General features: G+C 37.0%; 1 protein-coding gene and 1 long non-coding RNA gene across 3 annotated transcripts; one reads left to right on the plus strand and one right to left on the minus strand.

The window, feature by feature from the left end:
• Nucleotides 1–836: 836 nt before the first annotated feature.
• On the minus strand, nt 837–10,648 carry LOC103720011 (cytochrome b-c1 complex subunit 9-like). 2 transcript variants are annotated; one of them, XM_039121917.1, is made up of 4 exons: nt 10,430–10,648; nt 9,043–9,090; nt 8,847–8,914; nt 837–1,213 (listed from the first exon to the last, which is right to left on the minus strand). In XM_039121917.1, exons 1-4 carry the CDS (start codon nt 10,520–10,522, stop codon nt 1,120–1,122), a joined length of 303 nt encoding a protein of 100 aa, XP_038977845.1. In that variant the 5' UTR covers nt 10,523–10,648; the 3' UTR covers nt 837–1,119. The 2 variants fall into 2 exon arrangements, with proteins under 2 accessions (XP_038977845.1, XP_008807748.1); XM_008809526.4 differs by lacking the exon at nt 8,847–8,914.
• A 746-nt stretch (nt 10,649–11,394) lies between these two features.
• Nucleotides 11,395–12,302, plus strand: LOC108511776. The gene is made up of 2 exons (XR_001880186.3): nt 11,395–11,710; nt 11,962–12,302. It is a non-coding gene; the product is annotated as an uncharacterized LOC108511776 (long non-coding RNA).
• Nucleotides 12,303–12,951: the final 649 nt, after the last annotated feature.

Below are 12,951 nucleotides of genomic sequence, written 5' to 3' on the forward strand. Positions count from 1 at the left end.
TCCTCTCAAGTTGAGTCCGGACTCTCTAAGGTTCGGAGACGTCCAATTCTGCAATAGCAGCCATCCATTTGTTACAGGAAGGCAGAAGATGTCACGAGGAAATGGACTTCATAAAAACAGCTCTCCTTCAAATATCCCACTCTCCAAACTCGCATGAGGGAGAATTTGAGTCCAGGTTTTTTGGTATAATAACCAAGAAGATAGACCACATACCCAATCAATTTGATACTAATACCTTTGAAAGTAGCTTAGTAACTATTTTTTTAAAATTTGATCAAAATAAATTTTAATATAATTTTTGAAAATATTTACAAAAGGCTTATGTTAAGTATAAACAACCCAGACACGCTATGATTTTATTCTCAAAGAGGGCTGATTTGGATACGACTTGCATAGTTCTTTGCAGAAGGCATAGAAAAAAGTGTGACAGCTTTACACTGGCATGATGGGGAGGGTTGGCAAGGGAAGAATAGCTGTTCCACTGAATGATCCAGATGAATTATAAAATTATGGGCAAAAGTTTAAGGGTTAATGGTAGAAAAGCTCCAGATTTCAGTCCGTGGAGGATAGACATTCGGTGCAAGGGATGATCATTTACCGTCCACAGGAAAACAACAATACGACATGAAGCTTTATGCGATTGTGGGTAAAACTGGAGAAGAAGGTACAAGGATTCAGTACTACATGGCTTTCCTGATGATAGAGATGAAGAATAGGGATGACCGTGGCACTGGTGATTAAAATGGCTGTAGCAACAAAAGTAGCCAGTCAAAATTTGATACCAATACAGACAGTTACCATATAAAAATCATCTACTCCCCAAGAATAATGCAAGCTAAGAAAACCAGATCAAAAGTATCTTATTTTCGAGGTATATGACTCCAAATTGGCTAATAGATTCTCTCCATCCAGATAAATGAGCTAGCCTGCTGCATAATTTGTCTAATTGCGCAAACAGATGCAGATGTAAACTCAGTCATGCCCATGCTTTTCAGCCTTGATTTCAACATTCAAATCAAGAAACTAAAAAAAAGAAGAAAAAAAACATGAGTCTCGCCTCCAATTAATGCTGGTTAGCGTTTATGATGATGTAACAAGGCTTTGCCACTTGTGCTACATTTAGAATAATCTCAAAAACTTCAAAATGCTGCACCTGGGAACCAAATCATTCTGACAGTCTTTGTCCCAGAACTGGAATATCCTCAAATTTCTTCTGCAACAAACATAAAAAACAATGTTGTTAGATTTTTTTTCTTTCTTTGTTTTGAGAAAAACATAAAGAACAAAGTTAGCACAAAATAGCCTTTCTACCAATAAAGCATCAGGCAGACAACAATGATGGAGAATACAAGATTCGCAAGATGAGCTTCTAAAGAAATCCTGGCTTAGTTACTATGAACATATTCACTTCAGTAACAAAGACCACAAATTAGCAGGTCAAACTGTAACTAAATTGGAACAAATGTTCAGGCCACGTTATGGTATAATTGATTGCAGTTTTTGTTTTTTGTTTTTTTTTATAGTTTTTGAATAATCCTTCCTTATCAGCTATATAAAACACAAGTAGACCATGGACAACAAGAATATCACAATCACTCTATAAAACAAGTGAATCTTGAAAGTATTAGGAAAAATAGACTAACTGAGCAATATCATACCTTGAATTGTGAATTATCAATTTTTCTAAGCAATAATAAAAATTACAATTAGTTCTTGTAGTATATTATCCAGTTTCCTTGTTTTTACATACAGTCACAAATATAAAACATCTTGTTCAATATTTTAAGTAACAGTTTATAAATAGTGCATATCTAGTATTAATACTCCCATCAGTAGTAATAGACACCTCTTGGATTAGTTGTTGCTCAATCTTCAAGATCAAGAAACAAGAAATGTACACTAGACAGAAGTGGAAGAGTACCATAGTCTGCTACTATAGTTTGGTACCTCAGAGTCTTCACCCAACAATTATATCCAACCTTCTAAAAACTTACTGAAGCAAAGAATGTAGAACTGAAATGAAACGAATCCATGAAATGCCTTGTACTTAGAATATCTTACAAGTCAAACTTGCTACAAACATAAACATTTATATCTTGTGTTTGGGTAGACAATTTATAGTTTGGAGAGGATGTCAGTGTGCTTGATTTTACATCATCAAAAGAAAATAATTGTTTAAAAGTTTTCAATAATTAAAATGGAAATTCTTTTGCAGAACCTGGTGTTTTGGATTTTACTAGATCAATATGCACCTACACTGATATAGATGCAAACAATTAGCCGATAGATGCGCACCACAATAGTCCATGCACATTTACTTATAAAGGTTGCACACATAACACATGTTGATGCATTCATGAGGAACTGTATAATAGTCCATTATCTGATTTCCCAGAGAGAGAAGCCGAGAGCAAAACAAAGCGTGCTTTTTTTCTACAAAATCTCTTTTTTCTAAGGGGTTGTTAAGAATGGCTGCAACACAAGTTCTCAAGCGAAGTTGCATCTGCCCTTGGAAGAAATTTGGTGGAAATACAGAAATTAGCAAATCTATGGCTGCAAAAAATTTCAAAGTTTTTCTTAGAGGTTTGTTACTCAGGAAGACTAACAACATGACAATCGTTCAAGTAATATAAGCTTTTAAAAGGTTTTCATTAGTAAAGCAAGAAAGAATTGAACTAGCAGATTCTAATTGTTGTTCATGTGATACAGCAAGTTGCAACTGATCACTTAAGTTGGTGTTGGTCTTAATGTTGGCCCGATGGACTCAATAAGTACCTAGGAGTATGTTTCTACTAAATCCTACAAGTACTCAATTAGTACCTGGGAGTATGCTCCTACTAAAGACAGAAGTATAGATGGGAGATAATTATACTTTTAACTTTGAACAGAAGCAAGTAACATCGCTTGTTGATCCAGAAGGATCCTCAGACTCGATATAAACCACTTTGGCCATTACGAGTATTTAAAAGGATCACCAAACTTGATGTGGAATATTTTGGCCACTACGAGCAGGGCTGGACAGGGCTTAGGAGAAAGATCTGCCGCATCAATAAGCTGAGTTGCATACCAAACTTCCGGACGCCAAAACTTGGTTATACGATGTCCGATTGAAATAATCATTTTTTGAAATTGGGTAGCTTTTCGAGATCTACAGCTAAAAGGTTAAATTGGGATGAGGTTCCACTATTTAGGCCCCGAAATGGGCTAGTCAAACCGAAAGTTTTCTTTCTGGATAAGACTCTAACCAGGCATAGCTCTCTATCCGAAAAGAATCAAGTGGAGCAATAAAAAGCAGAGTTGATGTAGAAGTCGAGATCTACCTCAAGAATTTTAGTTTTTTTCTAGCATATTTCTAAATTTTAGCTTTTTCTAGAATATTTCTATTAGTTATATTTATTTTAAGATATCTAGTCCTATTCAAACTACGAGAGGAGTCTAACCCAAATTGTGAAAGAGGGGACCTCGCTAGTATTATACATAGGGGCTATGTACCTTAGTTTAAGAGGGGTGGATGATCAGTAAAAGAAAAAGAGCCTTAATCTCTACTTTCACGATTCTTCCATCTAATTTTCTTTTGAGATATCCAAGATGAGCAGGTTGAAGAAAATCTTTTTTCTCTCCGATTGGATCAAGTTGGTCTCGGAGCCTCAGTATTCTATAGCTGTGCTATCCATGCTTTAAGTACATCAAGGAACAAAGGCGAAAGCTGCTAGTTCTTCCTTGATGGATGATGAGATGAAGAAACGTCTCATAGAACTAGAGAAGATTGCCCAACTCACCAAAATCGTTTCCAGATTGGCAATACTTTCAGCACAAGTACTAGCAACTCTTGTTGCGAAGCTATCTCCTACGTCTTGAGATGACGATCCACCATCCAACGAGAAGGATGAGGATGAGCAACCTATAGGTATAAAAAAATCCCTCTTCAACCGTTTAATGTTGAAGCTCGAATCGAGATCCCTATATATGATGGGACTGTTGATATGGAGAAGCTAGATAACTAGCTAGACCCTCTAAAGACATGCTTTACTATCTATGGATACTCAAGTATTCAAAACGTAGTTTTTGACCATCTCAAGCTTTCTAGCTATGCTCTTACCTGGTGGAATTTATGGATGAGGAACGACATTTCAAATATGATATGAAACACATTCAAGAGCCTAATTATGAAACAGTTCTACCCAATCGGCCATAAGGAGGATCGATAGATCAAGTAGCAGTACCTACAACAGAAGTATGATCAGTCTTTCTAGGACTACACCACTGAGTTCTACAAGCAAGCAATCTCACTCGGAATCTCCATCAACGATCATGCAAGTATCATGAAATTCGAAGGTCTCCATGAGAGCATCCGAAAGGGGTTAAAACTCTTCAAAGTTGAAAATATCAGCGAAGGCAACGTGAAGGCCAAGGGGATTGAGGAGAAGAATCGGCCCAGAAAAGGTGAAAAGGGTGACAAGTTTAAGAAAAGCAATAAAAAATCAAGCTAAAAGAGAAAGCAGCGCAAGAAGCAAGCCAACACAACTCAAAGAAATTCCTGTGAACATTGTAACCTCCTTGGACACACCAAGAAGTATTGAAAACTTCACCCCAAGCTACAGTCAAAAAGGAAGATGCAGAAGGATGATGATTCCAAGAAAGAGAGGAAAAACAATTCTCAATATTGTAGAAGTTGAAAAGCTGTCCGAGCTTGAGCAGCAGACTCTAAATTGAGCTTGATAGTGAGAAAACCCAAGACAACAACTATAGCAGATCTAGAAGTGAGAGAGAAACTTCCACTTGAAGATCCAGGTGAAGTAGAGCACTATTGAGGCTATTGTAAATCCTGAAAGCCAGAAGAATCTCATCATAAAAATTTGGTTTAAAAGCTGGAGTTGCAGACTAAGCCTCATCTATGCCCCTACCCTCTTGGTTGGATTCAGAAAGACATCGAATTGAAGATCACCAAGCAGTGTACCTTCTAATTCACCATAACCAAGAGATATCTTGACGACGTAACTTATAAAGCAGTTCCTTAAGATGGTTGCCAAGTTAACCTTGGGAACTTGTGCTTTTGGGATCGAGATGCACTCTTCTACCGACGTCTGAAGAAGTATCATCTCGTAAAAGATAGAAAGAAGTTCAGGATCAATGCCTCCAGAACACAAGGTAATAATGACTTTGCAGCTACTACCCAAGCAAAACCTTGTTAATACCTGCAACAGGTTTGTGATGATGGAACAAGAACCCGTTACTACTTATGAGAGGCCAAGCTCTCGTTCCTCGGTTCCATTGACCGATCTACCGAGATCAAGATCGAAGAGTTGTCATAGTTGTCATCAATGAGGAAGGAAAGTAAGGAGCATCCTTACTACAAAGTCCAGATGCAGGAGTAGAACAAGTGGTTCACTGAAACTCGAGCAAAAAAGAGCCAAGCTAGAAACCATCTTCGAGCAAAGTCAGGTGGTTCAACTGCGAGACGAGAAAGCAGGCATTTTTTCATTTTCAGTTATGATTTAGCAGATGCTAAATCTCCCAAACAGGAGGATCCTAGTCGAGGAGAACCCTCAGACTTGATATGGACTACTTTAGCTATTACGAGTATCCAAGAAGATCACCAAACTTGATGTAGAACACTTTGACCACTACGAGTAGAGCTGGACAGGGTTCAGGAGCAAAATTTGCCATATCGGAAAGCTGAGTCGCATACAAAACTTTCGGAGGCTATAACTTGATCATATGATGCCTGATTGAGATGATCCTTTTTTCTGAAATTGGATGGCTTTTCGAGATCTATAACTAAAAGATTGAATTGGAATGAAATTCTACCACTTAGGCACTGAAATAGGCTAGTCAAACCGAAAGTTTTCTTTTCAGATAAGACTTTGACCAGACGTAGCTCTCTATGTAAGAAGAATTAGATGGAGCGATAGAAGACAGAGTTGATATATAAGTCGAGATCTACCTTCTTAAGAATTTTAGATTTTTCTAGAGTATTTCTATTAGTTATATTTATTTTTAGATACCTAGTCCTATTCAAATTATGAGAGGAGTCCAACCCAAATTGTGAAAGAGAAGATCTCGCTAGTATTATAAATAGGGGCTATGTACCTTAGTTTAGAAGATGTGGATGATCAATGAAAGAAAAAAGAACTTAAGCCCTACTTTCGCGATTCTTCAATCTTCTTCTATTTTTCTTTTGAGAGATCAGAGATGAGTGGCTTAAAGAAAATCTTCCTTCTTCCCATCAGATCACTTCTTTGCTCTTCTTGTTCCCCCTTTTTCCTTCTTTTCCTCTCTTTCTTATTTTACTTCACAACATCTATATTACCTTCTAAACAAAGAGCATTTGACAAGTGTTGTCTTGCTGCAGAGACTAATGAAGTTCCAAATATGTGGTCTTGTGGCACAGTGTGCTTTCCCACCATAGAGATTTAATCACTACAGCACTTTAGAACCTCCCTTGCTCGTCGACTCAAAACTCCATCAAAGGTACTACATATCAGCTATAACCCCTAAAATCCATTGCCTCATTTTATTTATTAATCTTTTCCGGTATTTGGCAAGAACTTGAGAAGACCTAAAATTTATGTGGGAAGCCACTAGCTGGTATTATGATATTTCTCTTTTAACAGCACCAGATTAAGTCATGCAACACACTCTAACGGAACTGATAATGATGAAAATATATGTGCATTCTTCTCTATTGCACTTCTACTGTTCATAAGGGCAAGGGCAGTCCTCGCAATAAAGTAGCTTTCACAGAGATCAATTGAGTTTCTAAGAATGCAACCCATTCAATAAGTAGCTTCATGCTTTCGTTGCCACATAATCCTGGGAGAAGGTCTTGAACTGATTATTCAACAAAGTGTTGGACAACATGGTGGGGAAAAATGAATCAAAAGAGAGTGATAATAGGAGTCTAAAGTTTGATACCAAAATGATGCAGGACCACTTGGAGATGGCATGTGATGCATAAGGAAAGCTAGGGAAGGAATCAAATTAGGTTGAGAGTCTTGAGACACAGAATATGGTTTCAACCAAGTTATTCAAGAACCTAATATCAAAATAGAGCAAAAACCATCTCCATATCAATTGCTATGGCTAAAAGACCATGAGAAGATTACCACGGAGAACCAATGTCCTCTCTTTTTCTATCAGCAATAGCAGATAGCAAGAGCTAACAACTTCTTGTTGCGACAAATGCAAGGATGTAATTCACCACATTCAGCTTAATTTTTACACAGCTATAAATAAAGAACAGAATCTCATTCTTGAACCAGGGATGAAGTGGCAGTAATGAAAGTTCAAGAACCTTAGTCATAACTCTAGGACTTCCACCTATGAATCTTCTTCAACCAAAGGAATTATCAGTTCCTGTCAAGAATAGATAGAAAAAGAAAAAATAAAGCATCTCTGACTCAAAGATGGATCCTTCTCGACACGATGGAGCCAAATGTACCACCAATTTAGAGGTCTACCATATCAATGTCGACTTGTGGCAGAATGTAAGAATCTAGCAAGTTCTGTAAGGAATAATTTTTTGCACAAATATTGGATTTCAGCAATCTTAGTCTTGTTGGAAATATCTGTTTGATATTTACCGTTAGTGTTTCATGGCCAATGGCATATTTTTAGGGCCAAAACCTGTTGGAATTTCAGTTTAGTAACAGATCCACTTGGCTTTTGGTGATATATTCATTATAGGATCCCTTTTATTAGATCAAGGCTGGATTAGAAGTTCTCTAGGATCATTAATGTCAAAAATCTATATAACTAGCTACGGAAAGGGTTATAAGCTATTTTTTGAGATTACGAATTATGATTGAATTCATCATGATGATTTGAACAACTCTTCCTCTTTCTCCTCTTCTTCCTCAAAGATTATAAGGGTCATCAGCAATCCCTTCTCTAGTTTCTCCAAAGCAATGCAGCTCATCTCTCAATTTTCAGCATCATTAACTCTTAAGTCTTAACCATCTATAAATTACCATAGGACATTCCCTTCTCACTTTATTGCCCTTTCCTCTTAGTTCTTAAATAAAATATCAACAAATTAGATCTAGTATTGTTTTCATTTTCAGGATTGCAATGCTTCTGTGCTCCAAACAACTTATCAGCCAGCAACTAAGCCCTCCCTATCACGATATATGTGAACACTAAGCCACAAGGTTCCAATTATTTTAGCATCTATTAAGACCATAAAGATTTCATGCATAAGGCTAGTGTTGTGGCTCTTGTCAGGTATCTATGGCCTACTTGCAATATATTAATGAGACTGATGCGTGAGAAGGATAATGCTAATAATAACTCTCAAGCCCTACTCCCAAACTATTTGAGGCAGTCTCTAAATCCTTCCTTGCCAATCATTCCATTGAATCATAGGTTTTGCCCTCCTCTTTATTGACCCTTTGAGACAACTTTAAGCATATCTGCTTCATGGGACATCCTCAAATCTTCAGTGCACTCGCACATTACCATCTAAATCAGCTCTCTTGAGTGGATAAAATCAATGATATAATTGGTAAAAAGCGGGCGAGGAGTTGGACATGGCCCTTTCATTGTATTTTGCAAAAGAGCTGTCTTTGTGATTTCTGAAGCTTTCATGGCTAGTCTGCAAACTTTATGTTTGTCCTGCACAATGACATACTGATATGATACGAGGGTCAAAATCTTTACATCATACCATCTAACATTAAAACAGTTGGCTTTTGGAGTTAATGAAAAAATATACCAGATGCATGGAATAGAAAAGGGAAAAATGCAGATACGGAACCTAGATATTCATAATAAACCGTCAGTTGGCAGAACACAATTGAGTGGCAAGTTCTAACGAGCCCAAGACATGCAAGAGCTTCAATTATTACCTTTTGGCAACAGACAAGCAAACCAAATCTGAAACCCAAGTCATGAGGGTTAACATGTCTTGCACTCTCTACTTGGAAACACACATCAAAAATCCAAATCAAATACAAAGAAAATGTTAAAAATTTAACAATCCCATGACAATTAGGTGTTGCAGATATGAATACAATAAACACAAGCAATAGTAGTTCATCATACCCCAACATTGCAGTAATCCCATAGTTTGTGCACTCCATTGTCTACCATCTGCAGCAAACAAACCAATTTACTAGTCAGACAGAAACAATACCAGCTTATCATCTGAAAATAAGGAATATTGTATGTTCAATCAAGATAAATCATCTAAAACATGGCCCTACATGCAAAATGACTGGTTCTTTGATCAGTCGAGAAACAAATGCAAAAAGAAAAAAACTATAGTATACTTTTACATGTCAAAACCACAAGTTTGACACGTTTCAATCCCTATCTAATACGACCCATCTAACCATTCTTAATCCATAAAGGGAACAAGAGCGAGCTTGACGCAAAGTTTTAAATACCAGTGGGATGGCAAGGCATCCCACCATCCCGAGTGTCTGGGGGCACCATTCTGAGTGTTGATATGGAACAAGTCAGGAAATATACTGGGATGTGATGAGAGATTCACCATCCCAAGTGTTGGCCACAGGATGTCCTGTTGCATGGAAAAACCAGGATGCCCCGTTCTATGGTGTTTAGAACCTTCGCTTTAAGAAATAGATACGATTTATTCTTTGAATAATCTATATATCTTTTATCATAAAATAATGAAAGGAAACATTATGTTGGGGAACTTGTGGACTCCTCTGCCCCAGATCACATCAAAATTTCTCAACATTATAAAGTTAATAAGTACACAACGTGCAATTACATATAAGATTTTATTCCAAGCAAAACATGGTTGAATTAAAAGTAAAATAATGAGAAAATAAAATGATCAAAAAGACATAGAAATCAATCAAACTCTTGAGCGGTAAACAGATGGACATAATTGCGCCTTCTCGACTTAATTGCAGTAATTTCTAAATCATTTTTCATGCACAATTTCTTTTAACATGTAAGATCTTATCTTAAGCTACACAGATAGCAAAGCTTATTTCAAAAAAGGCAGATCCATGCAAGGTTACTTTACATTTAGTGTATCATCATATATAAGATGCTATTTTAAGTTTCACAAAAACTAGTAAATGTTCAAACATGAACCCGTCCACTGCGTTAGAACTTCTAGTCTTTTCCTATAAGATCGATTCAAATGAAGTCCTTGATTAATGAACACAATCGCAAGTTCCCAATCGAATCGGAGCAATTAATGAAAACAAATCCATGCACAAATGGATGGGAAAAAACAAAAAAAGAAAAGAAAAGAAAAGAAAAATTCTTGAGTAATGGAAAAGTTGAATCAACTCCATAAGGCCAGATCCAATTCTTGGATCAGATCCAACCAAGAAAACCCAAACCCAATTCAAAGAGACAATAATCTATGTAGAGATATAGATGAACTCTCACAATACGAATCCCTAACGAATTGATGAGGCGAGGAGGAGCAGATCGGCGAAGGCCCTACCCGTTCTCCGACGAAGGCGCCGGCGACGACGAAGGTGACGTAGACGGAGTTCCGGCGCATCAGGACGCGGTAGAGTCCGTCCCAGAGGCCCATTGAATCGATCGCTTCTCCCACGCTCGCTCTCTCTCTCTCTCCGCTTCTTGCGAGGTCCCTCTCGAGGCGTGGTGGCTGGCCCTTCCACAAGCGGTCGGCCTCTCTCCAAATATCGACCAAGACTCGAGCCTGTCCCAATGTTTGTCACGTGTGATGCACGTGATTTTTCATAAAAAAGATCGTACTTACGGCTGGCCATGCTCTAGAAAAATAGTGGGTACGTACACTTCTAACTTAATCCTATATATTTATTTTTCATTCCATGTTGGAGCATACACACATGAAATATAATTATTGATATGCAGAGGTCTTACTTAAAAAATAAGATGAAAATGATTTTAAATTTATTACTAGTTATTGATCATAATTTATCACATTTAAATCATAAAAACTAATTTAAATAACTTGAAAGGTTATAATATTTTAAAAATTGTGTGAATTTGTGTTGGTGGCTTTCTTTCTTTTTTTTTCGATTGGAGTACGATCGAGTCGTGCATGTATAGATGTGTGTCTAAAACTTGAAAAGAGATCCAAAGGGTTGTCGTTCCTGTTATTTTGAGCTTCAAAAACTTTCACCACCAAGATGTTGCGTTTCTATAAAAGGAGTTAGCTGTAGCCATGGAACTAAACTAAACATAAACTAAAGGATTTTTTGCATGGATATCCTTCTAAATATTCAAATTTGCGTGTATACCCTCTTAAAATTGATATTTGTACCTATATCCTTATAAAACACTGTTATTATATAAATGCTCTAATCTAACGGTTATTCTAACACCGTTAAAAAAAATTATATTTATATGAATTAAAAATTAAATAAAATTTTGTAATGACGATTTTATCCTTGCTTTCTTTTCTTGCGGATCGGGATCGCGATCCTGCGAGCGACCGTGTTCGCGATCTCGGCAAAGAAGCTTTGATCCCGATCCGCGGGTGATCGTGTTCGCAATCCCGGCGAAGAAGCTTCTCCAAAAGCAAGGCCTGAGCTCACGGGCTTTCCCGCCCGTTGCTATGGAACTGAGGTTGAGAGGATCTTGGTCCATTGTCTGTGAGTCGGTGAACGTAGCGAAGGTAGTGAATCCCCAGTCGTGTTTGGGAGACCTAAGATTCGTTTGAGGTTTCAGACAAAAATGAGACCATAAAGATTTGTCTCCTTCAAAAAAATATAGATTTGCCCTCCACTTTCAGGTATCATGGGTTCTGTTGCTCTGTTTTGATCTCCTTTCTTCTTTTTTCTCTATTTTGGTGGAAGGTTTTGATCTTAATTTGATGGCAATCAGGTGGTATTCGATAAGAAAAACTCGATGCAGTATGTGTGGTTTTCTTTAAAGCAATGATCCTCCTTTTTTTACCATCAATGAATCCACATTTTTTGTTTTCATTGGCAAGCAGTATATTTAGCCACAAAATGATATTTGGATGTTGTTTGATTAAAACAGATTGGTTTTCTTTGTGTTTATCTGAGGAGAAAGTACCATGAGATAATGGAGATGAATTACTTATGAGCAAAGAAGTCTTGGAGACGGATTGCTTGGATGCTAGTCGCGGGCGGATCGCAGGCAATCCCATGGAATCGCGGGCGATCACGATCACGATCAATCTCCTTTCTTTGTCCCTGTTTCTCCCTACTTCTTTCTCCTTGTTTCTCTCTGTTTCCATAATATTTAAAGGAGCTCTGCTGTTTGGGATTGAAGAATATCCGTTGATGTCTGAGAAAGTGAAACTGTTGTTTCTAAATACCATGGTTTCTGAATGTTAATTTGTAAAATTCTTTTTCCTGCTAGGCCCTTGATACCAACAAAAGAGCAGTGCAATTGGAGAGGGTGAAAGAGCAAGGAGTGTTCATGCATCTTAAAAAATGTTAAAGTAGATTTAATTTCCCATAATTGAAAAAAAAAAATCCTATCTTACCTGACAAGTATTTGCAGGGTAGGCATAAGAGGATGGCATAAGAGGAATGTAGATTTGACATCACTAGCGGAATGTTTATGTACTATTTTTTTTATTATTTTGTTAGCATAGTTTGGATTGATAAGCATTCTCTCTTACAATTTATATCATGCATATTTATGTATTCATTGTACAAGTTCTTAAATGGAGCAACAACTATTCAAATTAAAGGTGAAATTTGGAGGATATTTTAAGAAGATTAAGAATTCTACAAGAATAAAGTACTACTTTGGGAGATAAAAGAGTTAGTTAGTTGATGTTGACTGTTATTGCTACAAAGATCTGTATGATGATATAGTGCATGCCTTTAATTTGAAGTTTGAAGAGACCATAAAGATTTGGTCTGTGATTAGACATTTAACGCCTAAGTCTTACATGATATTAGATATGGATCAGAAATTGATGAGTTTGTTTGAGGAGTACAAGAATTTGAAAGAGTGCTTTTTATTTGTCACAAAAGAGGCCAATATTGTACAACT

Source organism: Phoenix dactylifera, unplaced genomic scaffold, assembly GCF_009389715.1.
Source record: "Phoenix dactylifera cultivar Barhee BC4 unplaced genomic scaffold, palm_55x_up_171113_PBpolish2nd_filt_p 001279F, whole genome shotgun sequence".
In the NCBI taxonomy this organism is placed as follows: Eukaryota; Viridiplantae; Streptophyta; class Magnoliopsida; order Arecales; family Arecaceae; genus Phoenix; species Phoenix dactylifera.